The sequence below is a fragment of the Microchirus variegatus genome (assembly GCF_963457635.1).
Source record: "Microchirus variegatus genome assembly, chromosome: 10".
Lineage (NCBI taxonomy): Eukaryota > Metazoa > Chordata > Actinopteri > Pleuronectiformes > Soleidae > Microchirus > Microchirus variegatus.
The window spans coordinates 7,281,016-7,302,441 of NC_139811.1; the positions used below are offsets into that span (position 1 = coordinate 7,281,016).

Here is a 21,426-nt window from a genome sequence, read left to right on the forward strand (position 1 = left end):
CGTGTGCTTCCACTTCTTGCTCCTTTAACCAATAGCTCGATTAAGTCAAATTTCACCCATTTAAATGGGTGTTACATTAAGTGCTGAGTGACTATGTCAATGGTAAAAGTGCCTTCTTTTTTTATATATATATATATATATATATAACACCAAGTGTTAACGTAAGATTAGCATGATCATAAATGTCATTCAATCTCAGTCCAGAGGTGGGAATGAGGAGTTGGGGGGGGGGGGGGACAAGGGAATGAAGTTTTGATTAATCCCCCCTGAAAACTGCCCAGGGAATGAAAGGAGAGCCACCGTCCAAATCATCGCATCGACATTCAGTATAAACAAGACACAAAAAAACACATTAGTTCTTCCTTTCTTATAACCTTGGACAGTTCACACACAATTCCCAGTGTGCAGATAAGCCAGGAGAGCTTTGTTCCCATGGTGACGGGACTTACTACCAGGCTAGAAAGCTGCTTCAAAAAGGTGCTTGGGGAGCAGAGGGCTCTTTGTCGAGGGGGCGACATTCCTCCACAACAACACTTTGTAAAGAAACAGATGGAACGAAAAAAAGAAAGTATAAAAAGGCAGGAGGAAAACAAGAGAGGCTAAAATGACAGTGAGCGATGAGTCTGAGCTTACACCACCTGTGCGGGGAGGGGAACAGGAGTCGCAGTTAGGGTGGGCTGCTCCTCCGAGACCTTTACGATCTCCGTGGCAGTGGTGGTGCGAGCGCACTCGGCTACAGGCGTAGGGGAGCGGCTGTTAGGTGCTGTGGTGGTGCGTGTCGGGGTGGAGGCGAGGGCGAGCGTGGCGGAGGTGGTGGTGCTGGAGGTAGAGGTGGAGGCTGGCGCAGAGGCCTGGGCTGAGGTCGGGTCATCCGTCGGGGCAGGGAGTTCTGCGGGATCTGCTTTGGGCGGAGCGGGCTTGCTGTAGTTCATCTTGAGGATGTGCTGCTGGAGGTGTCTGATCCAGTCCTCCTGCACCGACATTGGACCGTGAAACTCGACCTCGCAGAACCTGACGCAGGCAGAGAAACACAGTCAAAGGTGCATTATGTAATAAATCTAAAGCAACTGGCCATAAAATCCTCCTAATATGTCACAGAGACTCAGGAATAATGTTCATATAACAAACTGAACTCACCAACAACAACAGTACAGACAAAATATTTGCGTTAAAAAACTGCAAATCATGTTTATGTTTTGAAATCATGTTTTGGCATGTGGCACCACCTACTGCCGTCTACCAATCATTGCAGTCAGTAGAGTCTCAGCTGCCGAGCAACCACGGGTTGTCAGTTACGAAACCTAAAAGACCTCGGTATTTTGAATTTGAACGTAGTAACCGTTTTTGGCCACATTCTTACATATGGCACCTTTAACCCTCTTATGATCATCACCTCATGTGTTCAATGAGTGAGTTCTTCTGACCCTTTTTCCAAGACAACCTTCACTTTCCATATCTGGCAGTTATTCAACTCTTTGGGAATTACGGTACTGAGAAGCTAACGTAAACACTCTGCAAATTCTCGTCTGTGATTTGACGGTGGTTCCCGCAGAAGTCCTGAGGTCTACCGTAATGACCAAGTACAATAATGTTCAAAAGTTTGGGGTCACCTATACAATTTTTTTTGTGTTTTCCATTAAAAGTCACACTTTTATTCATCAAAAGAGTTGCAAAATTAATAGGAAATATGAGAAATAATGATTTTTATTCAAAATGGTTCACTATTCAAAATATAACATACTACCGCTGTAGTGTTCAGTGGGGGGCGATCGCTGCTTGGGATTAAAAGACTGTGCTGCTGATGCACAACCTCCAACTTCAAAGTGATAGTTATTTTCTATCTTTTTTTTTTTTATGAGCTACTGTCACACCGTCAGTGCTAACGCCACCATTCATGCTGCGAGTGCTTGTGCTGCCTCCAGCAACAACTTTAGCCCGACGACATTTGCAGTAAATCGCCGTTTGGTCCATGTCAGACTATGTTGTACTGAAACGTGTATGGAAACCTCAATTTCTTCAACTTTTGCCACTCGAAACCTGTTTTTACTACCACAGTTACTTCTTCAGCTAAGTCCTTAGCACTAGCTAAGCCCTTAGCACTAGCACTGGTGCAGTGGTGAAAAGGCTGTGCCAATGCTCTGTTTTCTTGCAGTATCTGAAAAATGAATATCATAAAATAATACCAGTGTTCATTATGAACCAGTATATGATGTACGGAAACCTCAATTTCTTCAACTTTTGCCACTCGAAACCTGCTTTTGCTAACACAGTTACTTCTTTAGCTAAGCCCTTAGCACTAGCACTGCGGCAGTGGTGAAAAGGCTGTGCCAACGCTTTTCTTGCAGTATCTGAAAAATGAATATCATAAAATAATAATAATAATAAATGAATACCAGTGTTCATTATGAACTAGTATATGATGTACTGAAACCTCAATTTCTTCAACTTTAGCCACTCGAAACCTGTTTTTGCTAACACAGTTACTTCTTCAGCTAAGCCCTTAGCACTAGCACTGGTGCAGTGGTGAAAAGGCTGTGCCAACGCTCCGTTTTCTAGCCGTATCTGAAAAATGAATATCATAAAATAATAATAAATGAATACCAGTGTTCATTATGAACCAGTATACCACCTAGTTTGTGTCAAATACATCCAAAGTATTTCAAACTCTCAAGTCACAAAATAAATGTGAAAGCTAATCAACAACTCGCTTATTTTATTGTGTGCCATGATGTAAAAATCGCTGATTTTCTCTATGGACTTTGGTACGGGAAGCGAGGCAAGTGAGCGGTAAACATATTTTAAAGATATAGTCTTAAGAAGGCATTTATTTTATTTAGTCAGCCTCATATTCTGCTCTAACCGTACAGGTGTCACTCACCGGCACTTCAGGGTGTAGAACTTGCCCACCAGTTTGACCAGTGGGTAGGAGGGAGGTTTGGGCACCAGGGCAGGGACTGTGCCTGTGCGGGGGGGCTTAGGGGGGCCGCTGTCCCTTTCCATTCCATCTGGACAAGACGGATGCTTCAAGGGTCGTCGCTCAAAACCTTAGCAGGAGGCAAAGTTTGGTGAAAAATGGCGCTTCACCAGAACTATCTAAACACAAGCTAGCAAATGGGTCACATGGATAACAGCGCAAGACCAGGGACGACTGAATCCATAAACCAGAAGTCAACAACAGGCGCCAACTGACAAGTGAGTGAACACATAATAAATACAGGCACATGTATAGGAAACACATAGATGCTGGATCGTCACATACCTCTTGGCAGGCGCACGTTCAGCTCACTGCGTGCCACCTGCGCTTGAAGCGGGAAGCCGCTCGCGAGACGGGAGGGACTGGGACTGCTGCGGGCCAACCGGACGGCCGCGGCCCGCAGGTCGGTGCCGGTCTCGATGCCGTCCACGACCTTGGACGACCCGTAGCTCGCGTCGCGGCTCGGCGGCTGCACCAGGCTCACGGCCAACGAGGAAGACCACTGCGAGGACGACGAGGAGGAGGAAGAGGTGGTCTTCTGCGAGAGGAGAGGCGAAATGTAAGATCAGAGATCTGCTTCACTGGCAGATTGGAGAACCCATCTATTTAGGCTGAATCCCAATTCCGCTCCTTCCCCCTACCCCTTTGTCGGAGTTCCCCTTGGCCCTCAATACAGAGTTGAGGGTGCTAGGGGTGAGAACACACCTCAATTACGTCATGACGTGATCCGGACTTGACGCTCGCGGACTGCTAGGGGTGGAATTGGGATTCAGCCTAAGTAGCGTATTCAGCAGTGTGTCTCAAAACTACCAGGACAGCATGCGTCTGTAAGGTCTACCTCACAATATTCTGCCATATATATATATTAAGCAAAGCCCTAGCCTGGTTTAACCTACTTAAAGGGATAGTTCGGAATTTTGAACATTAGACCTATTTTCCAACTCAGCCGGTGTGATGGAGACGTTTTCCAGAAATTTCATTCAGTTCTTCTAGTTGCAGAGTTCGCTGATGCTATGGCTAGCGCAAGTCAATGGTACAAGTTAGCATAGCATTAGAAACACTCATACCGACTCCACAGTGCACCCGAGGCAAATCGATTGTAACGGCAGACTATCGATGTACATATCTGTGTTGATAGAATAATATTTGAAACAAAACTAATGTCGCATCGCATGAATTTTTGAGGGACTACTTTCTCAGCACTATACTACTATATGCAGCGGAATCAGTTCGCCGCTGCCGGAAGTATGACGCGCTGCTGTTGCTGCTGAGACATAAATCCTTCAAATTGCAAGGTTGGTTTTATTTCAAACATTCTAAGAACTAAATGAAATTTCTTGAAAACGTCTCCAGACGTCTCCATCACACCGGCTGATTTGGAAAATAGGTCTTATGTCCAAAATTCCAAACTATCACTTTAATATGACAAAAGGTGGAACTTTTGTGGCTTAAAAGTGTCTGATAGTTTCATGTAACGTTGATAGAGAAATGGCACCAACCATTGCTTTGTGAAAATGTGAAAATCTGACAATAAAACCAAGTACATCCAAGTTATTTCCATCACTGATTAATCTGACAAATTAGAAGAAAGACCACACCTTTTTTCCTTGAGAAACTGGGCACACAGACGGTTTCTGTTAATCCAACAATCGATAAACAGTCTATAAATATGCTTTTACAATACGACAAGGGCATTTAAAAGGCGATCCATTCCGTATGTGTGTCACATCACATTCAGGGAAAAAGATATGAAGGTGGCGCAAATGCACCAGAAACTAATTCAGCAGGGAGAGGAGAGGGAAAAAAAAAAAGTACATTCTCTTCTATCAACGGCATGCCATAATTTATCTGAAGATGAAACATAAGCTGCCAGGCACCCCGGTTACTATGGCAACTATCAAGTCAATAGCCGAGTTGTTCTGGCATCTGTCCCCACAGTGATTTTCTTTTGCTGGGTGTAAAAGGCACAGGATCCACAGTGAGACTCAGAAAGCTGTTAGACAACACGTCTGAGGCTTTCCAACACACAAAATGTCTGTCTGTGGAGCCACCGGCTGAGGAACGTTAGATTTCAGAAGCATGACGTCTCTGTTCAAAGACACCGGGATGGGAAAAGTGAGCGTTGTCAGAAAATGTAGCACACAGTGGGTTTTTTTTTATCTTTCATTGCGATGCTGCTCGGCTTTTTCTACGTCATTTGCTTGAAAAGGGAAAAAAACCTCCTCCAAAATTTATACACGCAGTGTGTCTTTTTTTTGCTGGAATATCTGAGAACAAAGATAACTCCATGTGAGGCCCTGATTTATCTTTCTACACTGAACAAAAGACCTGCTCAACCCCCCCTGCTTTTTTAAACTGGTTACCCGAGTAAAATGAGGCTCCAGGCAACAGTGGGAACCCAAGACCTGGACGAATACATTAATGTCTTCTTAATCTGCTTAATTTTTTGGAATTTGTGCAACACACAGATGCACAGTCATCTTCTGAACCTTAGTTTTTACAACGTTACATCACTCAGTATTTAATAGTTCATTTTATTAGCGACTTAAAATCATGCATTCACCACTGAGTTTTTAAAAGGTACATACACTACAGTTCAAAAGGTCGGGGTCACTGAGAAATGTTCTTTTTTTTTCAATGAATATAACATTAAAGGTGCATTATGTAATAAATCTAAAGCAACTGGTCATAAAATCCTCCTAATATATGACACAGAGACTCAGGAAAAATGTTCATAAAACAAATAGAACTCACCAACAACAGTACAGACAAAATATTTGCATTAAAAAATATATATTTTGCAGACTGCAAATCATGTTTATGTTTTGAAATCATGTTTTGGCCTGTGGCGCCACCTACCGCCGTCTACCAATCATTGCAGTCAGCAGAGATGCTGCAAGATATGTCAGAAAACGAAACCAAAAAGACCTCCGTATGTTGAATTTGAATGTAGTAACCGTTTTTGGCATCTTACATATGGCACCTTTAAATGAATCAGATATACACTCTATACATTGTTAATGTGGAAAACGACTATTCTAGCTGCAAACGTCTGGTTTTTAAGGTGTATAGAGGCCCATTTCCAGTGTTCTAATGGTACATTGTGTTTGCTAATAGCGCTAGAAAGCTATTGGATGATTAGAAAGCCCTTGAAAATTTTTGTGCAATGATGTTAGCACAGCTGAAAACAGTTTTGTGTTTTGTTTCCCGTACATTTCTGACATCTCATCTTATGCAGGGTTTAAAAAAACACCAAAGCCAGACCAACCGCTGGCAATGGGAATGGTGTTAATTGGCTTTTTTTTTTTTTTTGAGCAGGTCCACCCAGGTAAACCCACTCATTTTGCTTCCCCCTCACCTTCTTCAGGGCAGAGCGGCTCCCCTGCATGTAGCTGCGGTGCATCTCCAACACCTTCTGTGGCCTGCTGCGTATCCAAGCGCTGAGCGTCTCGATGGGGGATCCGTTGACACACCACTCGGTCACGCCAAACTGCCTCAGGTGGGCTCGTGCGTGGCTGGCCAGAGCTTTTCTGTTCTCAAAGTAGAACCCGCACAGCTCACAGCTGGGATCTAAAAAAAAAAAAAACACAAAAAAATATTAAGCGTCGTGTATAACAGGGTTCTTCGAGCCTGGACCTGGGGAGATTCAAATGTTCAGCTCATCAACAAGCTCTGCAAAAGCCTGATCATTTGAATCAGGTGTGTTGGAGCAAGGAAACTTCTAAAGCATGCAGCCATGGAACATTGGTGAAATACAGACTCTGCAAATCAAAGACTCACCTCGGTGTGCGTGCTTGTCTGGGGAGGGTTTTCTTTTGTAGGTGAAATCACGAGGCAGAGGTGAGAAGGTCTTCAGCTGATGTGACGGCGAGTGGGACGCCTCCACAGACAGGGCCTCCTCCGACAGAGGCCTTTTCCCCAGCGACGTCATCCTGAAAAGCTTCCCCGCAGGCGAAGCGGAGGATTGGCCCAAAGACGCCAGGCTCTGCCTGTGAAGTCTCAACCCCGACTGCAGCAAACTGAGCGGCGATTTGCGGAATTTTGGCGACTGGTAGCTCGAACCCACCAAACCCTCCGAACCGCCGGCGGTCTCCCACCGGGGACTGTTGGCTCCCTGGATCGACTCCTTCTTCACGCCCTGGTCCGAGGAGGCGCTCACTCCTCTCTTGTGCATAACCTCCCGCAGGGTGTCGATCGGCGAGCCGTTGACGGTCCACTCTGTGATACCCATCTGGCGCAAGTGGGAGCGGGCGTGACTGGAAAGGCCTTTGCGGTTCTCGAAATATTCCCCGCAGAACTCGCAGCGGATGTCCCTCGTTGGCTCCACTTCATGGGCCAACGCTGAGGAAGGACCAGAGGAATATTGACAACATATTTAACCAACAGACACCAACTTTCTTAACTAGCCCTTTTCAGATATCAACTCCGGGTCATTGGGTTAGGGTTGGGGTTAGGGTTGGGGTTGGGGTTGGGCTTGAGGTTAACCCATTTTTTAATTCAGTGAATGACTAAAACCAGTTAATAAGTCCATTTCCCAAAGGGTCCAACTATTTCTTTCAGTTATAATAAATAACAATTTACCCAGGTTGAGGGGAAATGCACCGTCCGTGTCGCTCCACCTGCAGCCGAGAGGTTCAGCGGAGAAGCTCGCAGATCTCCCCACAGCTCCAGGCGTGGTGACCTCCAGCTGCACCGGCTCGGGCTTCAGCTTGAGGACGAGCCCGCCGGAGGGCGTCGGCGGAGCCGAGCTCGATTTCGACGTGGCGGGCGGCCGTGGACTGGAGGGCCGCGCGAAGGCAAAGGGCAGGCGACCGATCAGGGTGGAGGAAGGCGAGGAAGAGGTGGACAGAGGAGAGCGAGGAGGTCCCGGAGAGGACGGAGGAGGAGTTTTGAGAGGTTTGAGGGGAAGGGCGCATGGCAGGCCCCGTCTCGCGATGACCTCCCTCAGGGTGTCGATCGGGGAGCCGTTCACAGACCACTCGGTAATGCCCATCTGGCGGAGGTGAGAGCGGGCGTGACTCGAGAGCCCTTTGCGATTCTCAAAATACTCCCCACAGTACTCACAGCCTATTTCCTTTGGAGGTTCACCTAAGATTTTGATGTTGTGTAAAAAAGGAACACATGAGAACACATGGAACTCTTATCGCACTTTCCACCACATCTCCTCCTCCAAGCATTACAGTTCCATATGTAATGAAATATTAGCATTTGGCACTGTAAGCCATTACCATGCTGTCCTAACCTTCTGTTTGGGGAACTAGCACAATGTTCCAACACCCAAAGGATGGATCTGGACTCACTGCAGTCCATTGACTGCTTGAGAGACAAAGCTGTTAATTATCTGGAAGTGGTCCAGGTAATGGAACGGATAAAGAAAATGCACAAAAACATTGTTTTTCCCAATATTCTGTGCTGAAAAAATAATGTAAGGACACAGCAGTGACCCATTTTTTTTACAGCAAAACAACACAACATCACAGCATCTTATTTTTTACAATGAGCCAAGAGGGCATTCAAGCTGCATTCACAGCTCCCCGTGTTGGACGATGTTGTAATGATTACGACAGACTATCTGAGCACTTCTAGGCTGTATATTTGGAAACAAAACATTTACAGTTTGAGTTTTAATAGTGCTCCCTAACCCCCGGATTCCCACTGGACACACGTTACAAACACGGCACGTCAGTGGCACGGTTCTGCTTCGACCTCTGCCCAGAGGCAATCCCCACAGGGAGCGTTACAGCAGGGGCGCGGTGCCTTGGGAGCCAGCGGTATTCACGGAAGATCGTGAGATAATCTCGAACGCTAGTTCGCGAGATCCCGCGATAGACTGTGTGTATAAAGGAAACTACAACACGGCTTCTTTTCATTCTCCGACGTGGAAGAACTGTTGATCTGGTGTCATAAATACTTTTATGTTTCTCTACTTCAACAATCAGTCTCTTGTCGTACATTAGCGAGACGCTCTTATTAATTGACTATTGACCAGGCAGCACCGGTCACAACGTAATGTTGATGTGAAGTTGCGTTAGGCTATATGACATACGTATTGTGTTTTATTTTGAAAGGGGGGGCGGGAGTGTTTTACTTTGAGTCTGTGTCGGACTTCCCGTCTGGTGCGATCTGCTCCGTTGAAATTTACGCGATTCAGCAGCGGCAACAGCAAAAATAGAACTGCTACCTATCGATATCGCTGTGGCGCGGCGAGCCGCTTCTGGGACGCTGCTGTAACGCGTCCATGGTAAGTCTGAACGGACATGTGAACTTCAAATAAAAAGTGACAGCCCTAGGCTCAGATTGTACCATTCCAAACCATACCATAGTGAGTTGAAACTGCACTGTACCGCGTGACGGAAACGCAGCTTCTGTGTTTTATCACTTCATACAAAACAGGCATCACTTACTGTGCGGAAGAGCCATGAGCTCACCACTACTCAGGCGGAAGAGCTGCATGGAAGAAGACTTAAGACGCTTGGCAGGTGGGCCAAGTAAAGACGAGGCAGAGGTAGCTTTGGACGTGGAGCCTCTTCCGGCTGTGGTCACCTTATAGAGGAGGGATGAGGGCGAGGAGGAGGAGAGGTTCAACAGGGACTGTTTTGGGGAGGAGATGGCGGCGGCGACAGGGCTCCGCGGTTCTGCGTCGCCGTCAAGCTGCAACGCGTTGGCTTTGTGCTTGAAGTCGTCAGTGTCAATGAGCTGGTTCAGGAGGTCAATGGGTGAGCCCTTGGACTCTGAGTATTCCACGCCAAAGTGTCGCAGGTGTGCTCGCGCGTGGCTGGACAAGCCTTTCCTCGTCTCAAACCAGGCGCCGCACAGCTGACACACGATGTCCTTGTTGGGGTCCACATCTAGAGCTGCAGATGAAGATGAAACAAACAATGACATTGTGTTACTGAATTGGAAGTACGATCACTTCTACTACAAACTAAATTGAAATATCTGCAACGAGGGATGTTCCAATAACACTTTTTTGTGCCCGATACCGATGCCACAAAGTCGAGTATCTACCAATACCGATATTATTCTGATACAGTCATTTTTATTATTATTATTATTATTATTATTATTATTATTATTATTATTAATTACATTTCTAGAGTGCTTTTCTAGACACCCGAAGCGCTTTACAAATTGGCTATTATTAATTAACACATTCTCAGTGGTGGTGGTAAGCCACAGCTCTGCTCTGGAGCAGACTGACGGAAGCGTGGCTGCCAATGTGCGCCAAACGGCCCCTCCGACCACCACCATCATTCATACATACATTTATCGCATGTTTTTTCGAACTGTGGGAGGAAGCCGGAGAACGCGGAGAAAACCCACGCACACACGGGGAGAAGATGCAAACTCCTTGCAGAAAGGCTTTTGTTTCAACTGGGGTTTGAACCCCTGAACTCAGGCCTAAAGGCGAGAGTGCTAACCACTACACCAACCATGGGCCCAATTTTAGGCCATTATGACCGCTATGACGACACATTTGTCATTTCAAAGACATCATTCTCCAACTTTGTAACAAAAAGAAGAAATAAACAGCCCAAACATGACTTGGCTATAAATGCTTTTGCTCTTTCTGGATTGTATCGGATTTTACATTTTTATCCGTCCGATAACAGATACAGTGATTTTGACCAATATCGGACCAATAGCGATACCGATTCCCATCCCTATGTAAAACCAAAGCATCAGAATGAGGACAAAAGTTGGTTTAAATGACTTGAGCATGAGTATTTTAGTTGTCAGGATGAAAATGTATTGATGGAAGAGATCGTAGGAGAATGACCAGACTATATAATATATAACAATAACTCAATGAATCACATTTTTACAACCAAGGTATAAAGAATTCCATCTCTAAACACTTGAAGGAGCACAGTGGGAAATTTAGCAGGTACACAGAATACCATTTAGTCACCAGTGAGTGTTTTTGGAAAGGAATTTCTATTTTTTGCCAACATTTCCACTCCGCTCTCCAAAAATAGCAGAAGTACCAGAGACATATTTTAAGGTCAGCGTAAAAACAGAAGGAAGCGACACTCACTGAGATTGAGAGGAGCATCGTTCTCCTGCGGTGCCCAGAGGGGTTTGGACGTCGTCATGGTGGCAGAGCCAGAGAGGTTGGAGGTTACGCTTTTCATTCCCCCAGCCTTGTGCTCCAGGGAGCGCAACGGGGAAGACGCCGGCAGCAGAGAGGAAATGGGGGCCTTCCTGACGACTGAAGACGGGGAGCTTGAATGAAGCGGAGCCGGAGAGGCACCGGGAGAAGGTGTGGGTGTCGACGAGGAAGAGGGCGCCGCCGCTTTCGCCGCTTTGGCCAGGATGGAGAGAGCGATCGGTTTCTCGTCCAAGTCCATGTCTTCTAAATCCTCATCCTTGCGTGGAGCAGGAGCGTCGGGGCTCTTGGCCGCGAGCGGCTCCAGAGCGGAGGAGCTTATTTGGCCGTCGATGTTCCGCTCCTTGGCGATTTGGTAGAGGAGTTTGATGGGCGCTCCGCTGCTCTCCGAGACGCTGATGCCCAGCTGGCGCAGGTGCGAGCGGGCGTGGCTGGACAGTCCTCGTCTGGTCCCAAACTGGGCTCCGCACACCTCGCACTTCAAGTTGTGGACTTTAAAAGAGGAAAAAAAAAAAAAAAAGGTAAGATGAGAAACTTTAAACAGCATTTCCAACATTATTTATATTCCGTTTATGTAGAAACGACACAAACGGGCGTTATCGCAGGTTCTTTTAGAGGCCAAACATATCCCGGAGGACGCGTCACCTCACTTACCCTTCCTGTCTACATCTTCACCCAGTCTGCGGGAACACCGGCAGAGTTATCGCCGCTTTTATTAGCTCCTACATACATTTGTCTACCTCTCAGGATTTCCCCGGGGAAAACCCTTTCTGGTGGAGCTTTTTGCTTCGCCTCAAACGCTGACCTCCGGTCAGTTTTACAATTCCCCCCCCCCCCCGCCCCGCTGACAGCTGTGATAAGGTTCTGCTGTGGCAAATCCAATCCTTTTGTCAACACTCGGGGAGGAGCTCTGCGTTCCTGATATTTCTCCCCTCACCCTTGGCGTCTGCATCCTCCTCAGGAGAGAGGCCGTCTGTCTCGCCGCGCAGCGCCGGTTTTCGCCGGCTCGAGCTCAGGTCGTCTGGATGCTGCAGCTCCTGCTCGTCGTCCTCCTCCTCAGCTGCTTCCTCCTCATCCCCTGAAACCCAAACCACAATATCCATCACCTCACCGATCGGAAGCCACTTACTTTTCACTTGTTTATTTAAATAAATAAATAAATAAACTCTCACACTCAGAACGCACCTGCTCGGGCTTTTAACTAGAACTTAAGAGACGCAGCCGTGCCATGTTTTAGCCTCACTTCGCTGGGTTACCTGCTCATTTATTTTGCATTCAATTTAATTAAATTGCATGAATTTTTGCGCCCCCGATTATGGCCAGGCTCCCAGCTCCATCACGGCTGAGTTGAGGCTGGGCACAGCCTCAGAGCCGCCGCAGGATCTGCATACGGTGCCTGAATCCTGCTCCAGGATTGTAAAAAAAAGGTGACTGAGCTCCCTGTGGCTCTGCAAACTCACTGCCTGAGGAACTGAGGCTGCAGAATCAGTGTCATCTTTCACATCTTTCTCTCTCTTTTTTTAGCCTTTTATTCATCTGAGCACATGGTTTTTTACTGCAAGAACTAGTTAGTTCTTTTATTATTGTATGTGCAACTGGCAGTTTAAAAACAGCAGTGTGCAACTTAAATACAATCTATTATCAAATGGATTCACACGATAGAAAAGAAGCCGCATGACGCTGTTTAAAATGTCTCCGTGTTAGAGAATAACATCACAAATGACAAATATCATGACCCTTTTTTTCCCCCTTTACATTCATAGACCGTAACCAGCAAAGAAAGACAGAAAACTGATATATGCATCTCCTTATAAGGCACTTTATAATTTTTTTTTTTTTTTTTTAAAGAGTGACACAAATAAAGTTATCTTGTTTCCTATATTGTTATAATTAGCATTATTTTTGATCGGGGCTGTGGATGTAAATTGGTATTATTGCCATTATTGACGCACTAATCCTATTAAATGCATTTGAGTGTTAATTATGGCGGTCATAAATAACCTTTGGTAATAATGTGTCCAGACAGTGTCTCTGTCAGTCTTTTAAAAGCGTTAGAATATATTCATAGGAAATAAAAAAGGCAGACAAGAATACTGTAATAAAAACATATCGCATCAAAAACGCATAAAAAACACACTGAGAACCTGTCACCAAGGTAAAAAAACATAGAGGAGCCGCCGCTGCTGCGTCCCTGCAGTCAGACATTCCTGGGTACAAAAGTGCCATTTTCTGCGACAAATCGTTAAATCAAAAGAGACGCGGAGACAGACAATGGTTTTTGTCTGGTGGGCGGTTCTGCGCTTGTCACTTCATCTCCTGACTGTAAAGGAGCAGCGATGTGACACCTCACAGAGAGAGAGAGAGAGAGAGAGGAGCGCTGTTAGAACACCGTGGATTAGGAATAAGGAGACAATAGAACACGATCATGTGCGCTATTTATAAGACGGAGCAAAGTGGCAGGAGTTTTGACTTTGTGCTCGTGCAGGAGGAGGAGGAGGAGGAAAATAAAAAAAACGCTGAGAGGAGTAAAAGTGAGACTTCGATTTTTTTTGATTTTTTTTTAAAGGGATACTTGATCCGGATAAGTTGTAATAAGGTTACAGTGCGCAAAGTTGCCATGTTTTACTGCGCCAACAGTTTGGGTATAAAGAGACACAAACGTGTGCACTTGAAAGCACAACGTGTCCCACCCCCCCCCCCATCACAAATATCAAAGTAAAATGGCGAGGATTGGGCAACAGTGAGGGGGAAATGTAGAGATCCTGCAGCAGCGGAGAGTCTGGACGCTTCATCCCAATAACACGCCTCACATATCACACACACACAACACAATCACACAACAACGGAGACAAGAGGATGAAAATCACTGCAATTTACCCGCGCGGCACAGGACGTGAGACACGCGGAACGAGCCCCAGAAAACGTGCGCTGACGTGCGCGTCAGGGGCTACCTGCGACACCCGCTTCTCTCTACATTGCACACGATAATAAAGAGTTTCTCTTTTTCTTTTTTTGTTGTTGTTGTTCTGTTGTCTGGTTCACACAATGTGACAGGAGAAGATGCTGCGGCGGCGGAGACGCGCGGTCAAACGCCGCCGCCGCCGCCGCCGCCGCGAGACGCGAGGGGCAACCGGGGATTTAAAGAGCGAGAGAGAGACAGCGCGGTACTCACCGGTCCGCCGCCGCCGCAGTGCATCGGACTCCCGGCAGCTGAAACCAGACAGTTTCTCCGCTATTGTTTGGGTCTGCGGGGAGGTGGAAGCAGCCATTTTGCCCCCATATGCACCGCTACGCTAAGGCGTGACCAATCGAGTGGAGGCGGAGGTTTGGATAAATGCACTGAGTGCCACATCTACCGCCAGCATCAGTAACTCTCACTCACTCACACTCTCTACACACACACACACACACACACACACACACACACACACACACTTTTGCACAGCTTTTCTTTTCTTTTTTTTAAGGACAGTCTGAACACACTGGTATCTCTCACCACTGATGTCTTAATCCTAATTTTAACCTCACCACAATCCCCAAATTTTAGCCTTAAACTAGACCAGTTCCTCAGAAATGAGGTCCTGTCTCATTAGGGACCAGGTTTTTGGCCACGGAAATGGTCCTAAAGAGGTCACAAATTCAAGTATTCACACATAGATGTGTCATATCATACATGACCCTTTAACCCTTCAGTCTGACATTATATCTTAAGTAAATGCCAAAGTCTAAGCTCAAGCCCAATTTATACACCTGCGTGAAGTGCTCTACGTAGGTTACGCAGACCCCTCTACGTCGCCGGAGAGTCTCTCCTTCGTCTCCGGCTGCATTAAATACTTTTTAAGTGTCCGTCACTCTGTCAAGGGACAACAGAGACGACAAGGGCTGCCAAACTATTAATACGTCATATCTTCATACACAAACCACATGTTTAGACTCTAAAATGGCCAATTTCTCACACAAGATCACAATGATCTTAAAACTGCGTTTCGGGACACAGAAAAGGTGAGAAACAGCCACTGTCAATGTTATTGCACTGCAACAACAACAACAACAACAACAACAACAACAGTCTTTCTCTCTTGGACGCCATTGCTCACTGTAGCCAGAAGCACAACAACCTTGCGCAGCGACCCCTACTGATCGGTGCGGGAAATTGCAGTGTGTATCCAGCACCGCGACGGGGAACTACGAAGGGGTCTGAGGGGTCTCCATGGTTACGCAGTCGGATAACGCATTACGCAGACGGAAAAGTATACTGCCATTGGCAGCCCATGGCCAAGTGGAAATGGAACTTGTCTTGTAACTGGAGGGATGCCGGTTCGAGAAGGTACTCAATCCCCATTGCTATCCAACCCATCTAAGGTTTTCTAGTGGACGATGGGTTAAATGCAGGGAAGGAATTTCCCCCGTGGGACTGATAAAGGACTCATTTATTATCCTTGACCATTAAATCCAACCTCAACACAGACATATACACTCATATTCACGCATGTATGAAGAGCCACATGCGCTCCCATACGTCAACTCGTGCACTCATGACTCTGTAATCTGTCACCGTGACAAGTACGGCTTAAAGACTTTTCATTACTTAAGTGGCATCGCTCCAGGAATGGCTGTCGGTTTCAAACTCGTTTTTGCCTTCGAGTGACACGTCTCAACTGTGCTTGTGTGTGTGTGTGTGTGTGTGTGTGTGTGAGGCAGAAAGTGAAGACGGGACAAACTAAGACAGGCCGTTCTCACTCCAACAGAGTCATATACTGACACTCTGTCACATCGATCACTCCATCCACACTTCAACAGTCAGTCACCGACAAGTAAAATATACTCTACTACTTCTATATGAGTTCTTATTGGTCATGGAAATCCTTGCTGACGGTTATCCCTGTAACCCTAACTTATATCTTAAGGACGTACGTTTGGTTAGAAGACTGGTGGGGGACCTCCCACAGTCCAAAAACATGCGATATGGGGATTAGGTGAATTGGTCGCTCTAAATTGACCGTAGGTGTGTGAGTGAATGGTTGTTTGTCTCTGTTCGTGGCCCTGCGATGGACTGGCGAACTGTCCAGGGTGTACCCTGCCTATCGCCCAATGTCAGCCCCCGCGACCCTGTCGGTGGAGGATAAAGCGGTAGATAATGGATGGATGGATGGACGAAAGCAATGCATTGCTTCCTCATAGTAAAATTGTGCATGTGCTTCATACTCTTAGCCTCTAAAGGCTCGTCTCTGCACATAAACAATGAGAATAACGGCGTAGTAAGTCATGTTAGTTAATGCGTGTTAAGCGCAGTACATTACTAGTGTTTTAATTGTCAGTCGCAGCCCTGATTACAATCACTAATTAAAGTAACGCTGAGTAACAGCATCACTAAGATCAGAATTTGTATTTTCTGCCTTTTAGATCACGTTTATCTAGTTTAAGGTCACCAGGTAACGGCCCACAAACACACACAACAACAACAACAACAACAACACAGCAGGACGTGGTCTAAGTGGTACAAGACGGTTTAATTCAGAGAGCACGTACCTTCACACTTTTCTGCCTTCTTCCAGCGTTGAGGGGATGCTAAAGGCACGGCGTCAGAAATGGCAGCATTCAGCAAACGCTCAGTCCTCTCGAGCTTCACCTGAGTGATTCCCTCCTCCTCCTCTTCTTCCTCCTCCTCATCATCCTCATCATCCTCCAGCGGCGAGCTGAGGCTCCGAGGAGGCGCTGTGGGGATGACGAGGTCGGGCCTGCTGGAGAACAACTCCCTCAGGATGTGTATCGGCGAGATGGTCACGTCCCAGTTGGTGATGCCAAAGTCGCGCAGGTGGGCGCGGGCGTGGCTGGACAGGCCGGCGCGCGTGTCGAAGCCGGCGCTGCAGAACTCGCAGTGCATCACGCTGAAGGTGTCCGGGTCAAAGTTGGCAACTGCGGCAGAGGAGAGGTCAGTGAAATGTGAGGCGAGAACACGGATAACAAACACAACAAAGGGGGGAGGAGAGGCGAGGGGAACACGATACGTTACATACAATACTAATGCATTTGTCTTAGAGTTGTGCTTTGCACAGATATAAATAGAGTTGGTATAAATACACATGTTCACATGTGCCTCACACATACAGATGCAATCACACTCTACACTTCACTCTACCAACAAATACTAATAATATAGTGTATGATACATGCATGTGACGATGAGACTTATAATAGAATGAATCGGTCAAGGTGACAAGTTCAATTTGGTCAAGAGTGACATTTACCTCAACTACTAATGGAAAGAAGGTCTTCTTGCTCTCCAAACTCTTAGAAATAAGGGTTCCAAAAGGGTTCTTCTACAATGGCTGAGGTTCTACCTGGAACCATTTGCTTCTAAAAAAAAGAAACTTTCCCAAAGAAAGGGTTTTTCAAGGGTTCTTGGTAACACTAATGGTTCCAGTAAGAACCATTTTGATCCAGAGAACCCTTTAAAACCCCCTTTCCTGAATAAAGGGTTTTAAAAGGGTTCTTGGTGAAACCCTCCAAAAGGGTTCCAAGTAGAACCTTTATAAAAAAGATTCTACCTGGAGCCAAAAAGGGTTCTCCTTTGAGGACAAGATGAAGAACATTATATGGTTCTACTTAGCACTTTTATTTCTAAAAGCGCAGAGGATGAATCCCACATTTTGATGCGCCAACACCAGGTCCAAATAAAGTTGGGTTGGATTGGATATCTGCAACCATCAATCATATCCTTCTTACATGACCGGTGGCAGACGACTTTCTTTACCGCACGTGGCCTTTGTTTAGTAAGTTTATTTTTACTGTATATAACTTTTAGGATTAACAAGATTGTATCAGTCAGTATTTGGACCAGGGTATACCCCAACCGTTCGCCCTATGTCAGCTAAGATTAGTGCCAGAGTAAAGGTACAGTATCGCATTGGTTCATCCCCTAGTCACCAAACATGTTGAGATGTGTGGTATTTGAATGAAATATTGGATGGATTAATGCTAAAATTGGATCAAAGTGACATTCCACCTTCTGCCTCAGCTGCAATTTGGGTGAATTCCAATTCCTTGCTTAACTCTCAATCTTAACCCTCAATCTCAAAAATGTGCGCTCCCTCTAGTGCAAGTGCTGTCCCGATTCTCAGACAAATTAAGTTGAGGGGCAAGTTTAAGGGCTGTATCGTCCTCAATATTGAGATTTTCCGAGACCACCCTTGGGAGCAAGGGCTACCCAGAATGCATTGCATGTTTTGACAAAACAAAGATGGTGTCGAAAGCAGCGAAACGAGTACGCTACTAATTAAGTATTTTCTTTGTTAATAGAGATATAAAAATGATGAAAACCATTATATTATCTTAGTTTAGGCCAATATTATGGATTACTGACGTCATTGTTGCATAACATTTATTTTTATTTTACGATATTTTGTCAATAGTCGGCCGGTGCGGACAAGCGATGGTTTGCTATGGTTTACTTTTCAATAAGTCGTGGTGTGTGGTAACTGTCAGCTGAATATGTCTGTGGTTGTGGTATTTGTATGAGTATCATCTTATAACTAACTGACAACCTAATAACTTGACTGACAAACGGATCTTAATAAATAATCCTGACGTAAATGTGTTCTTCTTCTTCTTCTTTTTTGAAGTTGACAGACTGGACGCAGCTTTCGCGTTATTCTGCCCCCTACAGTCTGAAGACGTATCTGCATTTAAGGGGTATCCCATTATTAAGTGACAAAATAACCCTCAACACTTGGTTTTGAGGACCAGTTAAGATTAAGGGTTGAGCTTGAGGGTTAAGATAGGAATTGGAATTTGCCCTTTGTCTTCTGTGTTCACCAGCAAATGCTAACACAATAAACCCCAAGTGCAGTAATCAATATACGTGCAAAACCTGAGCACTGATCATGTTGACATTTACCTCAAAAAAACCATCGTGTCCATCATGAGTTATTGACCCGTTAAGCTCGACCGTAGGCTTCATAATATTTCTATAGAGTAAATCTTAAAGGTCCAGTGCATACACATTAGTGACATCTACTGGTGATTCTGCAGATTCTAACAAACAGAGGATATGTAAGAGAACAGCAGTGGCCTTGACATACCAGAGAGACTGTTTACACCTCGAAATGCATAACGCACACTTTGGCTGGTTTGTGCTGCGGTAGAAAAAAAGAAACGGTAAAGCAAGGTCATTGTCTTAAAGCTCTTATACGTACTTTGTGGTCGTGTATTCGTGTTCTGCTGAAACCTTTGTAATCGTTATACACTGGACCTTTAAGACACGAGGGCTTTGTCTGCTATAGTTGGAAGAATCTGCACTGAAAACATCGTCACAGCCTGAAACAGGTGCAATAAGCTGCTGACCTTTCTTCTTCTTCTTCTGATAGGAGAACTTCCTCTCGATGGCGTTGACCTCCTCGGGGGAAATGAAGTGACGCACGTTGTAGCTGACGCCCACTCGGTTCAGGTGGCCTCTCACGTGATTGGCGAGCCCGATGCCGTTGTGAAAGCGATCGGGGCAGTAGGGGCACTTCCTCTCCACGGTCCTGAGCGCCTTTTCCTGCTCGTCGCTGTCGTCGTCGTCGTCGTCGTCGTCGTCTCCGTCCAAGATGGCCTCGGACAGGAAGGCCCGCACTCGCTCCTCGTCAATGTCGTCGTCCTCATCGTCGTCGCTGTCAGTTTCAGCGGGCGTGGCGGTGACGCGGGTGCTCCTCCTCAAAATTAAAACCTTTCCACCTTTCTGCACTCCCTGCTTGACTTCATCCTTTACACTCTTGGATAATGTGGGACTCTGCACATCTACGACAAAAAAAATAATAATATAAAATAAAAAAATCAATGTTGAACAACCAGACATGTACTCAAACTGAATCAGTAGCACCTAGCATGCTGTGTTTCAGGTGAGAGCTCCTTCAGAACTCCACTGAGGACTGAATTTATCACTATTATGACTTTTTTTAATGTGAAAAAAGTCACTGATTTCAGCTTAAAGGTCCAGTCTGTAACTTTTAGGAGGGGTTTATGGACAGAACCTGAATGTACCACCAGTGTTGTAATGTAACGAAGTACAAATACTTTGTTACTGTACTTCACATATATGTACTTTACTTCGTTATTTACATTTCTGAGAACTTTTACTCCACTACATTTCCTAAATAGTATGTGTGTACTTTTACTCTGATAGGTTTCCCTTAAAGGTGCCATATGTAAGAATGTGGCCAAAAACGGTTACTACATTCAAATTCATGGCCAGTTGTCACATTACATTAGCCGCTCAGCTGTTAGCCGCTCAGCTGTTAGCCGCTCAGCTGTTAGCCGCTCAGCTGTTAGCCGCTCAGCTGTTAGCCGCTCAGCTGTTAGCCATTCAGGTGTTAGCCTCTCCGCTGTTAGCCGCAGATTTCGGCTCCGAGTGGACTTAAAACATACCAGCGGCTCCTTATTTACTTGTTACTTCTAATACTTCAGTACATTTTAAATGTCAGGTACTTCAAGTAATATTGTGAAAGGCGACTTTAACTTATACCAAAGTCATTTTCTGGTAAGATACTTTTACTCAAGAATCGCTTTCATGTACTTTATGCAAGACTGTGTACCACCCATACTTATGTACAATAGCCATAAAATAAACATGTACTTGGTTTCCATTGCCTTTTATATGTACTTCGTGCAAGGGCCTTACTCGATGATGTACGTATTCCACCATCTTTGTCGTGTCTCTACAGCAGCTCAAACACAACAAGCAAACCCAGCCAGAGAGAGTGTGTTTCACATTTGGAGGCAGAGGCTTACAGCACAAACAATGCAGAGGGACATCCTGTCTGGTATGCAAAGGCCACCATACTTGATACCTGATACGCTGGGGGTAGGAAAGCAGGGGGTGAGCGGAGGAGGCTGCCCTTTTTAAAATAAAAAAACACAATCCTCAGTCACAATTAGATGCCACTAAACTGCATTGCATTGCATTGTATGGATGAAATCAAATCAATGAATGAAGAAAATAATGTGATGAGTGAATGTCCTCCAACTGGAACGTAACTATGGGTCGTATGCTGGGATTACGACCCATGGGTACGTTTTTAAAACACACGCCCCCTAGCTGTAGTATTAATAACAGCCATCTGGTACCTTGGGTGTGTCGTTATCAAGTAGCTTCGATGAGGTTTCTGCTGGCGGTTTTGCTTAGTGGTTAAAGCATTGTATTTTTATTGTTTTTAGTGGCTCTGTGCATCTGTTTGTTTGTGTTTCCGCACTTGCACTTGCCAATATGACCAACAGAGGCCGCCAGAGGCTTGTTTGAGAGAATGGGGTGAAGTCTGCCATCTCTGATTGCCTTGTTTTTTTAATGTTATTTATGTTATTTACT

The 21,426-nt window shown here is 45.6% G+C and overlaps 1 protein-coding gene across 1 annotated transcript in view; it reads right to left on the reverse strand.

Moving 5' to 3' along the window:
- Positions 1–242: 242 nt before the first annotated feature.
- wizb (WIZ zinc finger b) overlaps positions 243–21,426 on the reverse strand; it is a 28,829-nt gene continuing 7,645 nt past the window's right edge. Inside the window, exons 7-17 of the mRNA XM_083896794.1 lie at positions 19,428–19,862; positions 16,614–17,000; positions 12,022–12,162; positions 11,013–11,576; positions 9,379–9,828; positions 7,556–8,062; positions 6,755–7,315; positions 6,333–6,544; positions 3,260–3,512; positions 2,879–3,044; positions 243–1,011 (exon numbers count right to left, since the gene is read on the reverse strand). Of these exons, the coding sequence (XP_083752920.1) occupies positions 630–1,011; positions 2,879–3,044; positions 3,260–3,512; positions 6,333–6,544; positions 6,755–7,315; positions 7,556–8,062; positions 9,379–9,828; positions 11,013–11,576; positions 12,022–12,162; positions 16,614–17,000; positions 19,428–19,862 (4,058 nt within the window). The 3' untranslated portion in view covers positions 243–629. The remainder of the gene's footprint in view (positions 1,012–2,878; positions 3,045–3,259; positions 3,513–6,332; positions 6,545–6,754; positions 7,316–7,555; positions 8,063–9,378; positions 9,829–11,012; positions 11,577–12,021; positions 12,163–16,613; positions 17,001–19,427; positions 19,863–21,426) is intronic.